We start from the raw sequence: 22,322 nt of genomic DNA, 5'->3' as shown, positions 1-22,322 counted from the left end.
AATGTTTATATATTTATCTGTATGTGTCAAGATATAGAATATTACCTCTCAAGCCCCCCTGAAGTAAATGTTGATTTATCTGTATGTGTCAAAATATGCGCTATTACACGATTGTCTCTCACCCCCCCCCCTAAAATTAATGTTTATTTATCCGTATGTGTCAAGATATACAATATTAACTCTCACGCCCCCTCTGAAGTGTCAAAATAAGCGATTTTACATGAATTGGTACCCGGTGGTATGGACAGAATTCGTTTAGTGCCTATAAAAGGTACCGAATCCGGTGCCCATCCCTAGCACACATTGGGGTGATTGGGGGTCGGTCAGGAGGCGGGGCCTTACCTCCTCTGCTGGCGCCATTGTAAACAGAGCTAATGCTGGAGGGAGCTGCGGGACAGAAGCGGGGAGAAGGCAAGATAAAGACAGGGAGCAGGAAGGTTGAGATCTGAGGAGACATTTTAGGCAAGAGGGTGTGGAATCGGCGTCTTGCTTCTCACCGACAGACAGACGGGTGGGCGAGGAGTCTCTGGAGCAGCCTTGGCTGCGAGGGATGCGGCTGCGCCTCCTGCCGTCCCCGGTGGTCCCCGCCAGCACCCGGTGGGTCCCCGAGCTCATGGTGCTCAGCGTTGTGGTGGTCAGCAGGCGGCCGGGCGAGCCGCTGCGACTGCCAGCTTAAAAGGAGAGAGAGAGAGAGAGAGGGCGTGAAGTCAGACTTCTGCGTAAGAACCATCAATAAGTCACAGGAACAATCAATGGCGTCTTCCCGGTGACACCCGCTTTCCAAGCACCACCGTGTGGGTTTTCTGCTTCAACAACAACTAGCGGCACTCGCTCGCACGCCGTCTCCGAAGCCGCGCGGGGCTAAGCTACAAGCATTCAAGTGACATTCCCAGATATCAGACAAGGAGACTATATGCTTGGTTGTAGACTACCTCCTTCCTTCAATAAATATGTCAATCTCTCCCCCTATTCAAACACTTAAAAGTGACGCAGCACAAGGCTCTCAAAGCAGAGCAGAGCAAAAAACAGTGTGCTCCCAGCATGCATTGGCCCGGGTGGGAGGAGCTTGATGTGGCCACCTGGGTGTCAAGTGAGGGAGGGGCGGGTTTGGTGGAGGTACTGAGGAACATGTCATTTAAAGTAGGGCTGGGTAAGGTAAAGATATCAAGATATTTGGCTATAGACACGTAATCCATGTCAATAAAAAAAATGAACTTCATACATCCATCCATTTTCTACCGCTTGTCCCTTTATATGTATACTTTTTTTTTGGAGGGGGGGTCGGAAAGCGGAAGTTGCACTGGCTTTCTGGTAACCGAGCAACGCAGGAAGTGATCAGTGATCAGCGGGAGTGACACGCTAACAGTCAATCAGGTAACAGTGTCAACTATCAAATTTAGTTGTCTGGCATGGAGCATACTTGCCAACCTTGAGACCTCCAATTTCGGGAAGTGGGGGGGCGGGGGCGTGGTTGGGGGGGCATGGTTAAGAGGGGAGGAGTATATTTACAGCTAGAATTCACCAAGTCAAGTATAAATATATTTCTAGCTCTATATATATATATATATATATATATATATATAAGAGAAATACTTGAATTTCAGTGTTCATTTATTTACACATATACACACACAACACTCATCTACTCATTGTTGAGTTATGGGTTGAATTGTCCATCCTTGTTCTATTCTCTGTCACTATTTTTCTAGCCATGCTGAACACCCTCTCTGATGATGCATTCTGCTTCGTCTCCTTGTTGTGTGCACAGTTGTACACTGCACTCTCTAAAAGCCGTATATGTTAATGTCACATATGCATGTACAGTAGATGGCAGTATTGTCCTGTTTAAGAGTGTCACAACATTGCTGTTTACAGCAGACGAACTGCTTTACGGTAGACGAAAACATGAACGGGAACATTATCACCAGACCTATGTAAGCGTCAATATATACCTTGATGTTGCAGAAAAAAGACCATATATTTTTTTAACCGATTTCCGAACTCTAAATGGGTGAATTTTGGCGAATTAAACGCCTTTCTATTATTCGCTCTCGGAGCGATGACGTCACATCGGGAAGCAATCCGCCATTTTCTCAAACACCGAGTCAAATCAGCTCTGTTATTTTCCGTTTTTTCGACTGTTTTCCGTACCTTGGAGACATCATGCCTCGTCGGTGTGTTGTCGGAGGGTGTAACAACACCAACAGGGACGGATTCAAGTTGCACCAGTGGCCCAAAGATGCGAAAGTGGCAGGAAATTGGACGTTTGTTCCGCACACTTTACCGACGAAAGCTATGCTACGACAGAGATGGCAAGAATGTGTGGATATCCTGCGACACTCAAAGCAGATGCATTTCCAACTGGACTGGACGGATCAGCTTTCAGGAAAAGAGAGCGGATGAGGGTATGTCTACAGAATATATTAATTGATGAAAACTGGCCTGTCTGCACTCTCAAAGTGCATGTTGTTGCCAAATGTATTTCATATGCTGTAAACCTAGTTCATAGTTGTTAGTTTCCTTTAATGCCAAACAAACACATACCAATCGTTGGTTAGAAGACGATCGCCGAATTCGTCCTCGCTTTCTCCCGTGTCGCTGGCTGTTGTGTCGTTTTCGTCGGTTTCGCTTGCATACGGTTCAAACCGATATGGCTCAATAGCTTCAGTTTCTTCTTCAATTTCGTTTTCGCTACCTGCCTCCACACTACAACCATCCGTTTCAATACATGCGTAATCTGTTGAATCGCTTAAGCCGCTGAAATCCGATTCTGAATCCGAGCTAATGTCGCTATAGCTTGCTGTTCTATCCGCCATGTTTGTTTGTGTTGGCATCACTATGTGACGTCACAGGAAAATGGACGGGTGTATATAACGATGGTTAAAATCAGGCACTTTGAAGGTTTTTTTTAGGGATATTGCGTGATGGGTAAAATTTTGAAAACAACTTTGAAAAATAAAATAAGCCACTGGGAACTGATTTTTAATGGTTTTAAAACCCTTCTGAAATTGTGATAATGTTCCCCTTTAATGTCACATATGCATGTACAGTAGATGGCAGTATTGTCCTGTTTAAGAGTGTCACAACATTGCTGTTTACGGCAGACGAACTGCTTTACGGTAGACGAAAACATGACTGCTGTAGTTGTGTGTTGTTGCCGCGTTGCGAGGACGTTAATGAAACTGCCTAACAATAAACCCACATAAGAAACCAAGAACTCGCCCTCAATCATTCTACAGTTATAACGTGATTGGGCAGGCACACTGTTTATATTGTGGGAAAGCGGACGTGAAAACAGGCTGTCGACACGTCACTCAGGTCCGCCTGAATTTCGAGAGATTTTCGGGAGAAAATTTGTCCCGGGAGGTTTTGGGGAGAGGCGCTGAATTTCGGGAGTCTCCCGGAAAATCCGGGAGGGTTGGCAAGTATGGCATGGAGTGAGTCAAAATGAAGAAATTGTGGATAAAAGAGGAAAAATCATTTCGACAGGATGGCACTTTTTTGGATTTTTTCCCCAAGAGACCGTAGTCCTTTGCTGCGCTGACCTCTAGTGTTTTTAACCCCTGTCCCGTTCCCTATTGGGCTATACAGAAACAATAGGTACGAACTAAAGTGCAGGACTGTATAAATAAAATACATTAAAAAAATTAACAAACATGCTGTTTTAAAGTAGCAGATTTGTTGAATAATAATTAAAAATAAATACAAAAGAAATGGAAAAAAATTATTACATATACAATAAGTAATGATAATTACTTATAGTGAACAAAAGTTTTAGCAACTGTTATGTAAAAGAAAAGGGGTAGGATTAAATAAACTCTGCTTCTTCCTACTCTTTTTCGAACATGTTGAAAAGAGAAACTGGAAATTGTGATGTATCATGTTGTATGCATGCATGTTCGAATTAAACTCAAACTCAATAATAATCTAGTCCAATAATAATTACTGCATAACATAAATTCATTTTCATGCTTAAATAAGGAACACAGACCAGAACGTTTTCTGGCACTAAACCTGCAAAAAATAGTTCTTCTCAGGTTTCTCTATGTTTACATTTTGAGTCCGACCAATGTGGTCTGTAGATGATACAAGGCGCTCGTGCCCACCAAGACCCCTAATAAAAATTAGGGGGCAGATATTGTAGGTTTTTAACTTCCTTCTGCTTCTTTTCACTCATAATTTATTTTAATGTTATTTTGTTTTATTTGTATTCCTTTCTTTGATTCTTTGTGAATGAAACGAATAAATGAACTGGACCCCTAATAGCACACCACCTCAGGCGTGCTCACCTTTTAGAGCACAGCTGTAACTTCCTGGCACTAAACCTGCAGAAAATAGTTATCATGTTTCTTTATGTTTACATTTTCACACTACCGTATTTTTCGGATTATAAATCGCAGTTTTTTTGATAGTTTGGCCGAGGGTGCGATTTATACTCTGGAGGGATTTATGTGTGAAATTATTAACACATTACCGTAAAATATCAAATTATTATTTAGAAACGACACCGAGGAAGAAGATTTCATGGGATTTAGCGATTAGGAGTGACAGATTGCTTGGTAAACGTATAGCATGTTCTATATGTTATAGTTATTTGAATGACTCTTACCATAATATGTTACGTTAACATATCAGGCACCTTCTCAGGTGGTTATTTATGCCTCGTATAACGTACACTTATTTATTTTAAATTGCCTTTCAAATGTCTGTTCTTGGTGTTGGATTTTATAATAATAATAATAATAATAGATTTTATTTGTAAAAAGCACTTTATATTGAGTAAACAATCTCAAAGTGCTACAGTGTATTAAAAAATAAATAAATAAAATAAAATGAAATAAAAAGATAATAAAGAAATAAATAAAAATAAAAACTAGAACAGCCAAATAGCTATAACTAGTATGCATATATCTAAAAAAAAAAGAAAAAAAAAAGGCATTTTTAATTATCAAATACATTTCCCCCAAAAATGCGACTTATACTCACTCTAGTGCGACTTATATGTTTTTTTCCTTCTTTATTATGCATTTTCGGCCGGTGCGACTTATACTCCGGAGCGACTTATAATCCCAAAAATACTGTATTTTCTTACACTTTATTGCGCATTCTTTACATCGGTGTTTTTCAACCTTTTTTGAGCCAAGGCACATTTTGTGCGTTGAAAAAATGCGGAGTAACACCACCAGCAGAAATCATTAGAAAACAAAACTCAGTTGACAGTAAAAAGTCGTTGTCGCAATTGTTGGGTATGACTTTAAAGTATAACCAAGTATGCATCAATATAGCTCTTGTCTCAAAGTAGGTGTACTGTCACCACCTGTCACATCACACCCTGACTTATTTGGAGTTTTTTGCTGTTTTCCTGTGTGTAGAGTTTTAGTTCTTGTCTTGCGCTCCTATTTTGGTGGCTTTTTCTCTTTTTTTGGTATTTTCCTGGAGCAGTTTCATGTCTTCCTTTGAGCGATATTTCCCTCATCTACTTTGTTTTAGCAATCAAGAATATTTCAGTTGTTTTTATCCTTCTTTGTGGGTACATTGTTGATTGTCATGTCATGTTCGGATATACATTGTGGACGCCGTCTTTGCTCCACAGTAAGTCTTTGCTGTCATCCAGCATTCTGTTTTTGTTGACTTTGTAGCCAGTTCAGTTTTAGTTTTGTTCTGCATAACCTTCCTTAAGCTTCAATACCTTTTCTTAGGGGCACTCACCTTTTGTTTATTTTTGGTTTGAGCATTAGACACCTTTTTACCTGCACACTGCCTCCCGCTGTTTTCGACATCTACAAAGCAATTATCTACCTGCTGCCACCTTCTGATATGGAAGAGTATTACATGGTTACTCTGCCGAGCTCTAGATAGCACCGACACTCAACAACAACAACACATCATTTGCAGACTATAATTACTGGTTTGCAAACAATATTTTTAACCCCAATAGGTGAAATTAGATCATCTCCCACGGCACACCAGACTGTATCTCAGGGCACACTAGTGTGCCGCGGCACAGTGGTTGAAAAACACTGCCTTACATATTCCTTCTTTTTGCACCTTTATTTCAAGATCTTATTGTTAAGTGTTTAATGTGATTTTACTATTTTGTTTACATTGTTTGTTTTCCATGCTTGTATTGACATTTCCTTTCTACTTTGATAGCTGAGGGGATAAAAAAATCAGAAGGTTACATTTCAAATAAAATATATTTTTCTCCTGCTCCTTATTTTTGGTAGGTCATAAAAATAGCAATAATTATTTTTAGCCATAATGCCCAGCCCTAATTTAACTGTCATAAAAAGAAGGAGTGTTGGAGTCTTACCACCGGCAGGGTTAGCAGACTGTGATCCTGAGCCATCAAGCCCAGTGAGAGCAGAGGCGAAGGGGGGAAGCAACAGCAGATTAAACTAGTTGAATTATGGGATGGAAGGCAGAAAAAGGGTTATGGCGGGGACTGGAAGACATTGGAGCGTGATGGTGGAGGGGGGGCTGTATTGGTCCACTTATGGGTTTAACAATCACAACAATCCGGAGCAATGACACATGGAAGCCAATGTTGGGACATTGCGGCGTTACGTATGAAGCCAAGCCTGTCCACAATGAGGAAAAATAAAAGCACTCCACAGAAAAATATATCCACTCTGACATGCATGTGCTTCGGATCTCGTTTGGATTGTAAAGCTGGTGGTTTCTCCTGCAGGACATCAAGGCCACCGGCAGTAAATGTCGATTAGAAGCGCTCGTAATCATCAGTCGGGCTCATTGTGCGGCTGCCGGGAAAGTGTTTCTGATCATTTGGGGGGTACGCTAAATGCTAAACCACACGACCGCAGGTGACGTGACACAGCATGCAGAGAAAAACACAGTGGAACCTCTGAAGCCCACTGCTGCGAAGTCGGATGAGTCCGAACTGAAATGACGTTTTTCAGGGATTATAACTCGTGCGTAAGGTCTCGGTCCCGCTACCATCAAAGAATTCATTCACAACATCATTTATAGTTTTTCACTGTAACACTTTTTCCAAAAGTAGTCTCATTGAAAGCAGTGGGGGTTATTTTCAACTTTGTTTTTTCCCCAGTAGTTAACTTATTCTTACACTTGTGTGATAACTATGGTATTCCTCATTAACTACATAACATTAGGGGTGGAACGGTACACAAAAATTTCGGTTTGGTACGTACCTCGGTTTAGAGGTCACGGTTCGGTTCATTTTCGGTACAGTAAGAAAAAAAGAAAAAATTCTGGTTATTTATTTACCAAAATTTGTAAACGATGGCTTTATCCTTTTAACATAACAATAACATATATATACACACAGGGTCCATTGCCAGGGTTAATGCAGTCAACATATAAAATAAAAACTAAATAAGATAAGGCTCAGAATTGCTTTCTTAACAAAACCTTTCTACATATAAAGTGCAACATTTCCACTAGGGATGTCCGATAATGGCTTTTTGCCGATATTCCGATATTGTCCAACTCTTTAATTACCGATACCGATATCAACCGATATATACAGTCGTGGAAGTTATTATGCCTAATTTGGACAACCTGGTATGGTGAAGATAAGGTACTTAAAAAAATTAATTATTAAATAAAATAAGATAAATAAATTCAAAACATTTTCTTGAATAAAAAAGAAAGTAAAACAATATAAAAACAGTTACATAGAAACTAGTAATTAATGTAAATTAGTAAAATTAACTGTTAAAGGTTAGTACTATTAGTGGACCAGCAGCACGCACAATCATGTGTGCTTACGGACTGTATCCCTTGCAGACTGTATTGATATATATTGATATATAATGTAGGAACCACAATATTAATAACAGAAAGAAACAACCCTTTTGTGTGAATGAGTGTAAATTAGTTTTTTGGGTTGGTGCACTAATTGTAAGTGTATCTTGTGTTTTTTATGTTGATTTAATAAAAAATTTAAAATTAAAAAAAGATACCGATAATAAAAAAACGATACCGATAATTTCCGATATTACATTTTAACGCATGTATCGGCACATCTCTAATTTCCACATATAAAGTGCAACATTAAAGTTGTTGCTCAGATTAAATAAAATGACAAACTTTTCTTCTACATATAAAAAGTGCAACATTAGTGAATTGAAGTGAATTACATTTATATAGCGCTTTTCTCTAGTGACTCAAAGCGCTTTACATAGTGAAACCCAATATCTAAGTTACATTTAAACCAGTGTTGCTGGCACTGGGAGCAGGTGGGTAAAGTGTCTTGCCCAAGGATACAACGGCAGTGACTAGGATGGCGGAAGCGGGAATCGAACCTGCAACCCTCAAGTTGCTGGCACGGCCACTCTACCAACCGAGCTATGCCGCTCCATTAAACAGTTTCAAGTCAACTCAGCCTCAGATTAACTTTTATTCCCCCCCCCCAGCCTTTAACCCTGGTGACTTTCACTCAATTTTCATGTTTTTTGCCAGAAAAATCAGTTTATCCACATTGTCTGCAGAAAGAGCAGACCTGCTTGCAGTTACAATGTCTCCAGCTGTGGAAAATAGCCTTTCGCTGGGCACGGAGCTAGCAGGTAAGGCGAGGTAGTGCCTGGCTAACTTGGCAGTAAGAGGATATATGGGCTCATTGTTCTTCCACCATAGAAGTGGGTCAAAATCTAGATTTTAATGCAATATGGTCTTAAATCTGCTGCTATAAAACAATTGTTATTGCTTTAGCCCTGCCTGACTCGCTGAGGAGAGGCTGCTTGAATGCGGTGGTATCTGTGTTTGTTCGTCTTTCTCTTCGTTGAAGCGATGTTATCCATTGTTGTATCGCACCGCGAAACCGAAATGTTCCCAAACGGGAGATCTTAATGAGGCAGGAGAGTCTTCCAGCTCTGGCTTTTGCATGTTGTAGTAGCCCGGTCGTTGCTAGCATGCCGTTAAAATACATTGTTTAATTGAAGACTTATGGTAATTAGAAAACATCACTGCACATTATAATGGCAGCTACAGTTTCCATCTTAAAGATCTAAAAAAATTATGTGGGAATGTCCGGCGGGCCAGATTGAAAAGCTTAACGGACCGCCCAGGTCTGCTCTAGAACATCTTCGTACAAGAAAAAAGTTATTGGACATGTTCAACCTCAGAGGTTCCACTGTGTTTGAAAAGAAAGAAACAAAAAAAAAACACCCTTGACTTTGCACAAAAAACAGCTGAGTCAAAGATGAGCGCAATAAGCATGTGGGCCACCATTCCCACCGTGGAACACACAAAACACACAAGGTGAAAAGTCCAACACACTCCACAAAATACCTGGTGTGCAATCGGATTCTTCGGAACCTGAAGGCACAAAAACATGGAGCTTATGGTCGCCGTGAAGGCAACAGAATCCCCTGCAAGAATAGCTCTACTGCCCCCTCTCACGCACACACACTGCTGAATATTGCTTTGAGCGCACTGGCTTACATACGTTGTGACTGGGAGACCATTTTGGTGCGGCTCCGCCCTCTGGAATCCACCTGGTTGGACATGCTGCTCGGGGTGGACAATGGCTGCTTGGCGCGCATGCGGCCTGGGGAGGGAAGGAGGGAAGGCAGAGTGTGAACACACACCTACCAAAACACGCTTGAAGAGCACAACTAGCCCAAGCCCACCATGACTAGACCACCAGAGCCACAACAGAGACATGGACGCTGGACAACATGTAATGTGGTCTCAGTGAGGACTCAATTAGGGCTGCAGGGTAAATCACTGATTATTAAAGGTATGCTCTGATTCATCATCAATAAATGAAGTGTGTCAGCCCTAATTGCAGACCATTCTGCAGATTGTTTGCCCTGGAGCCTACAAGAAAAGCCCATGTGAAGCCATTCCTCTCAAAAGATAATGCACCTGGAGCTGTTAATTATCAGCTAGCACTAATGCAGGGGTGTCCTAACTTTTTGACTTGGGGCTGCAATGGGCTAATATATAGACATATGTACATTATATATTATATATATATATATATATATATATTTATATGTATGTACTTATATATGTACGTATATATGTATGTATGTATGTATGTACGTATATATATACATATATATATATATATATATATATATATATATATATATACGTACGTACGTACGTACGTACGTACGTACGTACGTACATACATACATACATATATACGTACATATATAAGTACATACATATATAAGTACATACATATAAATATATATATATATATATATTATATATACAGATATATACTATATATACACACACACATATATATATATTATATATACAGATATATACTATATATAAACACACATTATATATATATAAATAAATATATAATAAATATATATACACAAACTAATGTATATATACATATATGTAAACATATATATATATATATATATATACATACATATATACACATAACTATCAGAGGTGGAAATCTTGAGGCACCTCATGATTCGATTATGATTCAGGAGCTTCGATTCGATTAAAAAACGATTATTGATGCATCTTTAATTTTTGTATATTGACGCAGTTTTACATTTCTTTTCGTTACACTATATAAGCGTTTAACACTTGCGATTTTAAAAAAACAACTTTTCATTTGGAATAACAAACAGTTAAATTAATTCCCACATTTATTAAATTAACGGTTAACAATTAAACTGGCCCGTAAGTGCCCGATAGTAAAGGAGCTGGTCGCATCTCTCGGTGAGCTGGCTCGCTGCAGTCAGCAACATTTTAGAACTGTCTGCATTACTTTATTTACAATAAATAAATCAATTATCGATGTCTACTAATCGGTTGTATAATCATCCATGTCGAAATTGCGATGCATCTAAGAATCGATTATTTCCCCCACCTCAAACATATATACATAATACGTATAAATTTATGTGTATATATATATATATATATATATATATACGTGTATATATATATATATATATATATATATATACGTATATATACATATATATATATATACACACACATATCTATGTGTATATACAGTATATATACACTGTATATACTGTACATACATACAAACACACACAGACTATACATTTGTGTGTGTGTGTGTGTATATATACATATACACACACACACACACACATAATATAACAGATATATAATCAATAATCAATCTAATTATATATTAAGAGTATGTTAAAATTCGACTCCGACCTTGAAGACCTCCTTAAAGTTTTGTAACCATTCAGAAATATAACGCAGCTAACATGCCAAACATGGATAAGTGTGGAGAGTGTTTTGCATGTTTCCCATCATGCATTGCAGGGGACTTAAATGGGTGTAATTTTGAATTATGTGTTGTGATTGGACTTTTTTTTTTTTATAATATCCACAAAGTTCAGTGCGCCATGAGTGGGAAAGGTTGTTTGGGTTGGGTTATATAAGTAAATGCTGCGCTGTGTCCACTTCAAAGTAAAATTCATGGTCATTGATCTGATTTAAAGCAGCAAATGTTCGGCAAGTAGGCTGTCAGCCATTAAAAATAAAGTTTTTGGCGCCTGCGGGTCAAAATCCTGATTAAATTTGTGACGTCTCGTGGACCAAACTAAAGACGACGGCGGGCCGTAGTTTGGACACCCCTGCACTAATGCATTCCCCCTCTTACCATTGTCTGTTCTGGTTCCTAAGGACAGAAAGCGGGAGCAGGATGTAAATATCAGCCTTCAATTCAGTCTCATACTTAACCACGGAACGCTACATCGGTGTGTTATATTTTAAAAGGGCTTGTTAACAAAATGAGCACGGTGATGATCTTTAGATGTGTAAAACCAGTGAGCCATGGTGACATGAATGAGGATGAAGCATGACAAGCTGACAGCGGGGGGGCGCTGTGGCCACACGGTGCGGCACAGCGGGAAGAAGGAAGAGGGAGGAGGCTGGCGACGGCAGAGTAGAGTGAGATGATCTTACCATCCGTTTTATCAGAGGCATCATCTTTAGGGGCGAAGATGAAAAGGATGTAAATGAAGAGTAACAGAAGGATTGAAAGGAGGAATGGGGACCAAGGGAAAGGGAAGAAGTGAAGACAGGAACAATGAAAATAAAGAAAGGAGAAAGGAGAACAGTGTGTGTTAGTAACTGTTCAGCAGAGATGCTCAGTACTGACATTGACGAGAGGCAAACTAGGGGTGCATGATAAATATCGGACAGATATTTATCGGGCCAATATGATCATGATAAACACTGATGCCTCAATGAGGTACGGCTATCCATACTGTGCAGTACAGTACAGTAGGAAAGGGATTCATGTGGTCCCATTCCTGGGTGGATCTCGCGTGAGAGGAAGAGGTGTTGGTAAATCATTTTGCAATGCAGTCCGCCGAAAATGATGGAAAGCGCCTCTCTACGTAGCAACTGTGGTCGAAGTTGGAATTGCCACATAACACATTTTAAGATGTTCAACACTACTGCCGTCTGGCGAGCCCCCAATTTGTCACGTTTCATGTGTTAGGTAAGGGACCACATGAATCCCCTTCCTACTGTAGGTGTGCTAGGGTGAGCAATACGGGTGCACAAAACAAACAAAAATGGATCCACGTTCTAATCGCAATTCTTATTCAACCTGATACTAAATCCATTCATAATTTTTAAAAATGTGTATATATATATTTTTATTTTTTTATTTTTTATTTATTTATTTATTTTTAAAGTTAAAGTACCAATGATTGTCACACACACACATTGGTGTGGTGAAATTTGTCCTCTGCATTTGACCCATCCCCTTGTTCACCCCCTGGGAGGTGAAGGGAGCAGTGGGCAGCAGCGGTGGCCGCGCACAGGAATCATTTTTGGTGATTTAACCCCCAATTCCAACCCTTGATGCTGAGTGCCAAGCAGGGAGGTAATGGGTCCATTTTTATAGTCTTTGGTATGACTCGGCCGAGTGTTGAGTTTTGAACTCACAACCTACCAATCTCAGGGCAGACACTCTAACCACTAGGCCACTGAGTAGGCATATATATATATATATATATATATATATATATATATATTCAAAACTCGGCCGAGTCATACCAAAGACTATATATATATATATATATATATATATATATATATATATATATATATATATATATATATATATATATATATATATATATATATATATATATATACTGTGTATATATACAGGTAAAAGCCAGTAAATTAGAATATTTTGAAAAACTTGATTTATTTCAGTAATTGCATTCAAAAGGTGTAACTTGTACATTATATTTATTCATTGCACACAGACTGATGCATTCAAATGTTTATTTCATTTAATTTTGATGATTTGAAGTGGCAACAAATGAAAATCCAAAATTCCGTGTGTCACAAAATTAGAATATTACTTAAGGCTAATACAAAAAAGGGATTTTTAGAAATGTTGGCCAACTGAAAAGTATGAAAATGAAAAATATGAGCATGTACAATACTCAATACTTGGTTGGAGCTCCTTTTGCCTCAATTACTGCGTTAATGCGGCGTGGCATGGAGTCGATGAGTTTCTGGCACTGCTCAGGTGTTATGAGAGCCCAGGTTGCTCTGATAGTGGCCTTCAACTCTTCTGCGTTTTTGGGTCTGGCATTCTGCATCTTCCTTTTCACAATACCCCCACACCAGCAGATGACATGGCACCCCAAACCATCACCCAACCATGCAAATTTTGCATTTCCTTTGGAAATCGAGGTCCCAGAGTCTGGAGGAAGACAGGAGAGGCACAGGATCCACGTTGCCTGAAGTCTAGTGTAAAGTTTCCACCATCAGTGATGGTTTGGGGTGCCATGTCATCTGCTGGTGTCGGTCCACTCTGTTTCCTGAGATCCAGGGTCAACGCAGCCGTCTACCAGCAAGTTTTAGAGCACTTCATGCTTCCTGCTGCTGACCTGCTCTATGGAGATGGAGATTTCAAGTTCCAACAGGACTTGGCGCCTGCACACAGCGCAAAATCTACCCGTGCCTGGTTTACGGACCATGGTATTTCTGTTCTAAATTGGCCCGCCAACTCCCCTGACCTTAGCCCCATAGAAAATCTGTGGGGTATTGTGAAAAGGAAGATGCAGAATGCCAGACCCAAAAACGCAGAAGAGTTGAAGGCCACTATCAGAGCAACCTGGGCTCTCATAACACCTGAGCAGTGCCAGAAACTCTTCGACTCCATGCCACGCCGCATTAACGCAGTAATTGAGGAAAAAGGAGCTCCAACCAAGTATTGAGTATTGTACATGCTCATATTTTTCATTTTCATACTTTTCAGTTGGCCAACATTTCTAAAAATCCCTTTTTTGTATTAGCCTTAAGTAATATTCAAATTTTGTGACACACGGAATTTTGGATTTTCATTTGTTGCCACTTCAAATCATCAAAATTAAATGAAATAAACATTTGAATGCATCAGTCTGTGTGCAATGAATAAATATAATGTACAAGTTACACCTTTTGAATGCAATTACTGAAATAAATCAAGTTTTTCAAAATATTCTAATTTACTGGCTTTTACCTGTATATATATATATATACTAGGAAAATAAGCTGTAGACAATGAATGGATGGATAAATTAGGGCTGTAAAAATATTGAGGTAACTCATGTGATTAATCACAGAAAAACTATTTTATTAATCATATGCGGATTATTTTGACTCTACCTGACTTTACCAGATTTATACAGTCAGTGGTCGGGTCATTGTATGAATGAAAATACATTTATAAAATTAATTACATTTATTACCGGTACTAATAATTAATTTAAAAAAAAAACGTAATAAATAAAAATTGAGTACCGGTAATAAAATAGAATAAAAAATAAAATAAAGTTTCACGCATATGTCAGTGCAAATACACCCAGACTGGACTTTAGATAAAAGTTGTAAATGAAGAGCAATCAAATAAAATATTTTAAAATATGTTGCTGTAGTACAATAAAATTGCATTTGTGTCCAAATAGTGGGATCTTTTTAAAGTTAATTTAAATTATGCAAGCAGGTAATGTACTGTACCTGTACTTAATTCTGATTACCGTATTTTTCGGACTATAAGTCGCAGTTTTTTTCATAGTTTGGCTGGGCTCCAGTGCGACTTATTGTTTTTTTCCTTTTTTATTATGCATTTTTGGCAGGTGCGACTTATACTCCGAAAAATACGGTAATCTGATGTAAAAAAAAGTCATCATTTGACAGCACTAGTATAAGGTTGCCGGTACCCGGCTTAAGGGCCAAGCTGTTTGTTTACATGCTTTTTTTTTATGTCTCTTTGCTATTTGGGCTTATTGGACCCTTATTAGAATAAAAACTAAGAATCATCTTTTGATATGATGTACTTAGCCCATAAGTAACAAACGTGTACTTCAAGTTTAGTGACATGCGAATTCTTATTTTTAAACTTTTTTTTTCCTAATTCCATTGTATGTTATACTCTTCTGACACCACCAGATGGCAGTATAAGTGTCCACATAAGCGGCCATAAGACCCCAATTCAGTAGTGTACACAATTTTGGAAATAAGAGCTAAAAGGTGCTGTCCACGCATGTGGCCAACTAAGCCTTAAAAAGGAAGTAAAAAAAATTTTTTTTTAAATGGCGCATTCCTAAGGCAGACACATTGTTACCAGTGAACATGCACCAGAAGCACATTGACCACTGACAAGCCAAGCACAGCACTGGGAAGAAGGAAATAATGAAGCGTGTGTCTGTGTTATGCTTTTCCTGCCTACAAGATCTGAAACTGGTGTTGCCTCATGTCGCTGCGTGATTGGCCGACCGCCGCGTGACTGTCAGGGCCCTTACCCAGTGAGGAGTAGGAGCCAGGGCACATGCGGGCTGCTCCCTTGGCCTGCCCGACGTGCCGCTGCTTAGCGACCGTGGCGGCGTTTACGTCCACGTCGCTACGGGATCGCTGCAGAGAGGCTGATGTCACCCCGCCCTTTGACCCCGTGGGGACTGATGGGATAGGAGTGTGTTGGAGACAGGGAGGTGATGAAACATGACAAAACACATGCAGGCAAACTACACAGTTGGATCCATGTCTGCAACGTAAAATCAAAATATGCTGTATGGACACGGGCAAATGTAGACAAGCATGACAGGAGAGGATCGATGTGTTTCATGGCCTAGTTGGTGTATGCGTGTGCTCCACTCACCTCGGCCCGGGGCTGCGGACCACTTTGAAGTCAGAGGCCGACTGGCAAGAAAGACAAGGTCATTTTCTCCCCACGCGAGGGATGTGCACGGCGTGGGCGGCTTACTTGAGGCTCTCCTGGGAGGACGACGACGAGCGGTCGCTCTGAGGAAGCGACGCCACGCTGCCGGAGCTTTTCAGGCAGGACTGGAGGGTCTTCTGGTAAGATGGCTCCAGGGAGTTGTACAGGGCGTCCGTCTCGGCGGGAAAGTGGTTCCTCAGGCCCCAGTAAGCCCTGGAGGAAGAAAATAAGAACGTCAGAAGGAGGAGATGGGAATCAGATTTTTTCAAAGACTGTTTTGCACGAGGCTTACTTGCGGGCTTCTACTCTTGCCTCGGAGTCTGCATCTCGAATCCCCTTCTTGATGCTCTCCACTAAAACTGCTGTGTGCCTGTGAGGGAGAGATGGTTCATTGGCACACTTAGCAACATTTAAAGCAGGGGCGTCCTCAATTCGGCACAAGTTCATTAAACAATTTGGCCGGGAGCGGTGCACCATATCATATATGAATATCCAGAGGTCTGATTACTGCCATTTTAACCCCATCTGGTGGCCATTGAAAGTAACTTTGCCATTACTGTGCTTTCAAGTCAATGAAGCAGAGGATTTACTAGAGATGGCCGATAATGGCTTTTTTGCCGATATCCGATATTGTCCAACTCTTAATTATCGATTCCGATGTCAACTGATACCGATATATACAGTCGTGGAATTGACACATTATTATGCCTACTTTTGTTGTGATGCCCCGCTGGATGCATTAAACAATGTGACAAAGGTTTTCCAAAATAAATCAACTCAAGTTATGAAAAAAAGTGCCAACATGGCACCGCCATATTTATTATTGAAGTCACAAAGTGCATTGTTTTTTTTTTAAACATGCCTCAAAACAGCAGCTTGGAATTTGGGACATGGGGAGGCTGAGGTGGGCGAGGGGGTAGCGGGGGGTGCATATTGTAGCGTCCCGGAAGAGTTAGTGCTGCAAGGGATTCTGGGTATTTGTTCTGTTGTGTTTATGTTGTGTTACGGTACGGATGTTCTCCCGAAATGTGTTTGTCATTCTTGTTTGGTGTGGGTTCACAGTGTGGCGCATATTTTTAACAGTGTTTAAGTTGTTTATACGGCCACCCTCAGTGTGATCTGTATAGCTGTTGACCATTCACTTGTGTGTGTGAAAAGCCGTAGATATTATGTGATTTGGCCGGCACGCAAAGGCAGTGCCTTTAAGGTTTATTGGCGCTCTGTACTTCTCCCTACGTCTGTGTACACAGCGGCGTTTTAGTCATAAATGTTACTTTTTGAAACCAATACCGATAATTTCCGATATTACATTTTAAAGCATTTATCGGCCGATAATATCGGCAGTCCGATATTGTCGGACATCTCTAGTATTTACTCATATGACCTAATCCAAACAACCTTAACCTAGTCACGGTGCAAAAAAATAAAAAATAAAATAAACAAGTACAAAAATGCAACAAACATGGTCACACATAACACAACCTGCTCATTGAACTTTGTAAATATTATTTAAAAAAACGACCAATCAACATAAAAAAAATCTAAATGATATCCATTTAAATCCATTACAAGGGATGATGGGGAAAAAATGCACGCTTATCCTTCCTTGTGTGGCGCTTTTTCGCTGCTTGATATTACTGACTAGTTAAAAAACCTTAATGAGGTCGTCACAGAAGTAAGCAAGGCAGCAGTTGAACTTGCATATACTCTTAGTAACCAATTATAATAAGTAGGGATTGTCCGATAATGGCTTTTTGCCGATATCGTCCAACTATTCAATTACCGATACCGATATCAACCGATATATGCAGTCGTAGAATTAACACGTTATTATGCCTAATTTGGACAAACAAGGATGGTGAAGATAAGGTACTTTTAAAAAAAATTAATAAAATAAGTAAAAAATAAATAAATTAAAAACATTTTCTTGAATAAAAAAGAAAGTAAAACAATATAAAAACAGTTACATAGAAACTAGTAATTAATGAAAATGAGTAAAATTAACTGTTAAAGGTTAGTACTATTAGTGGATCAGCAGCACGCACAATCATGTGTGCTTACGGACTGTATCCCTTGATTGGCAACACTAAAGTGGCCCTAGTGTGTGAATGTTGTCTGTCTATCTGTGTTGGCCCTGCGATGAGGTGGCGACTTGTCCAGGGTCTACCCCGCCTTCCGCCCGATTGTAGCTGGGATAGGCTCCAGCGCCCCCCGCGACCCCGTAGGGAATAAGCGGTAGAAAATGGATGGGATGGATGATATATAATGTAGGAACCAGAATATTAATAACAGAAAAAAGCAACCCTTTTGCGCGAAGGGAGGTTTTTGGGGTTGGTGCACTAATTGTAAGTGTATCTTGTGTTTTTTATGTTGATTTAATAAAAAAATAAAATAAAATAAATAAATAAATAAATAAATAAATTTAAAAAACGATACCGATAATAAAAAAAACGATACCCATAATTTTCGATATTACATTTTAACACATTTATCGGCCGATAATATCGGCAGGCCGATATTATCGGACATCCCTACTAATAAGTAATAATCATATATCTATTATATTATTAGAATAATAATATGTACTCACATATATGTATAACCTTTATATATGCAGTACAGGCCAAACGTTTGGACACACCTTCTCATTCAATGTGTTTTCTTTATTATCCTGACTATTTACATTGTAGATTGTCACATCAAAACTATGAATGAACACATGTGGAGTTATGTACTTAACAAAAAAAAAAGGTAAAATAACTGAAAACATGTTTTATATTCTAGTTTCTTCAAAATAGCCGCCCTTTGCTCTGATTACTGTTTTGCACACTCTTGGCATTCTCTCAATAAGGGTCAAGAGGTAGTCACCTGAAATGGTTTTCACTTCACAAGTGTCATAGTTTTGATGCCTTCAGTGGCAATATATATACACAGGTAAAAGCCAGTAAATTAGAATATTTTGAAAAACGTGATTTATTTCAGTAATTGCATTCAAAAGGTGTAACTTATACATTATATTTATTCATTGCACACAGACTGATGCATTCAAATATTTATTTCATTTAATTTTGATGATTTGAAGTGGCAACAAATGAAAATCCAAAATTCCGTGTGTCACAAAATTAGAATATTACTTAAGGCTAATACAAAAAAGGGATTTTTAGAAATGTTGGCCAACTGAAAAGTATGAAAATGAAAAATATGAGCATGTACAATACTCAATACTTGGTTGGAGCTCCTTTTGCCTCAATTACTGCGTTAATGCGGCGTGGCATGGAGTCGATGAGTTTCTGGCACTGCTCAGGTGTTATGAGAGCCCAGGTTGCTCTGATAGTGGCCTTCAACTCTTCTGCGTTTTTGGGTCTGGCATTCTGCATCTTCCTTTTCACAATACCCCACAGATTTTCTATGGGGCTAAGGTCAGGGGAGTTGGCGGGCCAATTTAGAACAGAAATACCATGGTCCGTAAACCAGGCACGGGTAGATTTTGCGCTGTGTGCAGGCGCCAAGTCCTGTTGGAACCTGAAATCTCCATCTCCATAGAGCAGGTCAGCAGCAGGAAGCATGAAGTGCTCTAAAACTTGCTGGTAGACGGCTGCGTTGACCCTGGATCTCAGGAAACAGAGTGGACCGACACCAGCAGATGACATGGCACCCCAAACCATCACCCAACCATGCAAATTTTGCATTTCCTTTGGAAATCGAGGTCCCAGAGTCTGGAGGAAGACAGGAGAGGCACAGGATCCACGTTGCCTGAAGTCTAGTGTAAAGTTTCCACCATCAGTGATGGTTTGGGGTGCCATGTCATCTGCTGGTGTCGGTCCACTCTGTTTCCTGAGATCCAGGGTCAACGCAGCCGTCTACCAGCAAGTTTTAGAGCACTTCATGCTTCCTGCTGCTGACCTGCTCTATGGAGATGGAGATTTCAAGTTCCAACAGGACTTGGCGCCTGCACACAGCGCAAAATCTACCCGTGCCTGGTTTACGGACCATGGTATTTCTGTTCTAAATTGGCCCGCCAACTCCCCTGACCTTAGCCCCATAGAAAATCTGTGGGGTATTGTGAAAAGGAAGATGCAGAATGCCAGACCCAAAAACGCAGAAGAGTTGAAGGCCACTATCAGAGCAACCTGGGCTCTCATAACACCTGAGCAGTGCCAGAAACTCATCGACTCCATGCCACGCCGCATTAACGCAGTAATTGAGGCAAAAGGAGCTCCAACCAAGTATTGAGTATTGTACATGCTCATATTTTTCATTTTCATACTTTTCAGTTGGCCAACATTTCTAAAAATCCCTTTTTTGTATTAGTCTTAAGTAATATTCTAATTTTGTGACACACGGAATTTTGGATTTTCATTTGTTGCCACTTCAAATCATCAAAATTAAATGAAATAAACATTTGAATGCATCAGTCTGTGTGCAATGAATACATATAATGTACAAGTTACACCTTTTGAATGCAATTACTGAAATAAATCAAGTTTTTCAAAATATTCTAATTTACTGGCTTTTACCTGTATATATACATATATATATATATATACATATATATATAAACATATATATATATATATATATATATATATATATATATATATATATATATATATATATATATATATATATATATATATATATATATATATACATACACACATACACACACACATATAGTTACTTTGCATGCAGTGCGCTTTCGGCCCGCGGCCAGATTTTTTTCAGCGCAATGCGGTCCCCAGTCCAAATGTTTGGACTGGGGATTTAAAACTTCTGGCTGGTCCACTTTGATACATTTTGTAAATTAAAGTTGCTCAAATCAAACCAAAATATGTAACAAATCAATATACATTTGACTAAACCAGAGGTGTCAAAGTCGTTTTCACTGAGAACCACATCGCAGTTACGTTTGGCCCTAGAGGGCCGTTTCTAGCAGTGAATACTATTATTACGCATTTTAAAATGTACAAAAAATATATTAAGTTGCAATCATTTCACCTTAAAAATTAGTGTATATTACTGTAAATGGAAAAACAGTACTGCTGTTTTTATGGTTAAAAAAAGCAGCTCAATTGCCAGAATTTTACTGTTAAAAAAAAGAAAGAAAAAAAGTGCATTTTTACAGTTAAATTTTGTCACCTGAGCTGCCAGCTTGTTTGTCTTTTTTTTTTATACCGCAAATCAACAACTGTAGATTTTTCAGTGTGTTACTATAAATGCCAAAACGGCACCACGGTTTATTACAGTAAAAAAAGTACAGTTTTTTTCATTTAGAGAAACATGCTGTAAAAACCACAGTAAATTTAACAATTTTATTATTGAATCTCTTGCTACTTTTACATTGCACAATTTGATGGATAACTTGCTTTGAAATCATTATTATTAGTATTTACTTCTATTTAAAAAATGGTTTGAATGTTTGATAATACAGTTTTGCATAATTAGACAATATTTAAGTTAACAAAATGTGCGATTACATGGAGTACATGTATTTTCTTTCTGCCAAAATAGAAAGAAAGAATAAATTTAGTAAAACAAGTTACAGTACTTTATTGATACATATTATTTCCAGGATTTCGAGGGCCAAATAAAATGAGTTTGACACCTGTGGTCTACACAAACATGTTCTCTGTGTTCTCGCTGTTCACATTTGAACCAATACGGCACCAATTCCCGGTACCCGGGAATCTTTAACGGTACTCAACTCATACCGGTATATTTCAGAAAGAGGTTCGTATTTGGGACCATACAATACTGATGTCAGGGCTATACGCTGATTTTTTTCCACTTGTAGCATCGATGCTACTAAATGGAAAAAAAAATAATAGCGCATAGAATATTTGTAGCACGGAACCAATTTTGTAACAATATGAAATGTCTTAAATATCACTAGTACCCATTGAGAACAGAAGCTAGCATGACCACCACGCATATTTAATGAGCCGGACGTGGTGTCATGTAAATTCGTGCAATATTGACATCAAGATGGCGCATTTGTAGAAAAGTCCAGCTTTGCTTAAAATTTACGCGAGGGTGTTTTTTGAATCAATTCCTTTGCAACATTACCGAGAGGTAGTTTGGCAGTGTCCGCTCTCAGTGCTGCTGGAGTGATCGCCAAGTGCCAAAGTGCAAAGAGTCG

General features: G+C 39.2%; 1 protein-coding gene across 21 annotated transcripts in view; it reads right to left on the bottom strand.

Moving 5' to 3' along the window:
- The window catches only part of clasp2 (cytoplasmic linker associated protein 2), a 181,597-nt gene that overhangs the window by 72,974 nt on the left and 86,301 nt on the right, over positions 1–22,322 (bottom strand). For 12 of the 21 annotated variants that reach the window (XM_061931367.1, XM_061931376.1, XM_061931368.1 and 9 more), the window contains 10 exons: positions 16,476–16,553; positions 16,229–16,396; positions 16,124–16,164; positions 15,771–15,923; positions 11,920–11,943; positions 9,431–9,532; positions 9,274–9,300; positions 6,314–6,340; positions 498–671; positions 343–387 (listed from right to left, as the gene is read on the bottom strand). In XM_061931367.1, the coding sequence (XP_061787351.1) occupies positions 343–387; positions 498–671; positions 6,314–6,340; positions 9,274–9,300; positions 9,431–9,532; positions 11,920–11,943; positions 15,771–15,923; positions 16,124–16,164; positions 16,229–16,396; positions 16,476–16,553 (839 nt within the window). The remainder of the gene's footprint in view (positions 1–342; positions 388–497; positions 672–6,313; positions 6,341–9,273; positions 9,301–9,430; positions 9,533–11,919; positions 11,944–15,770; positions 15,924–16,123; positions 16,165–16,228; positions 16,397–16,475; positions 16,554–22,322) is intronic. The other 9 variants (XM_061931369.1, XM_061931380.1, XM_061931371.1 and 6 more) reach the window with 8 other exon arrangements.

This window comes from Nerophis lumbriciformis, linkage group LG37, assembly GCF_033978685.3.
Source record: "Nerophis lumbriciformis linkage group LG37, RoL_Nlum_v2.1, whole genome shotgun sequence".
NCBI classification, from domain to species: Eukaryota; Metazoa; Chordata; class Actinopteri; order Syngnathiformes; family Syngnathidae; genus Nerophis; species Nerophis lumbriciformis.
This window is presented reverse-complemented; position numbering and strand designations above follow the sequence as displayed.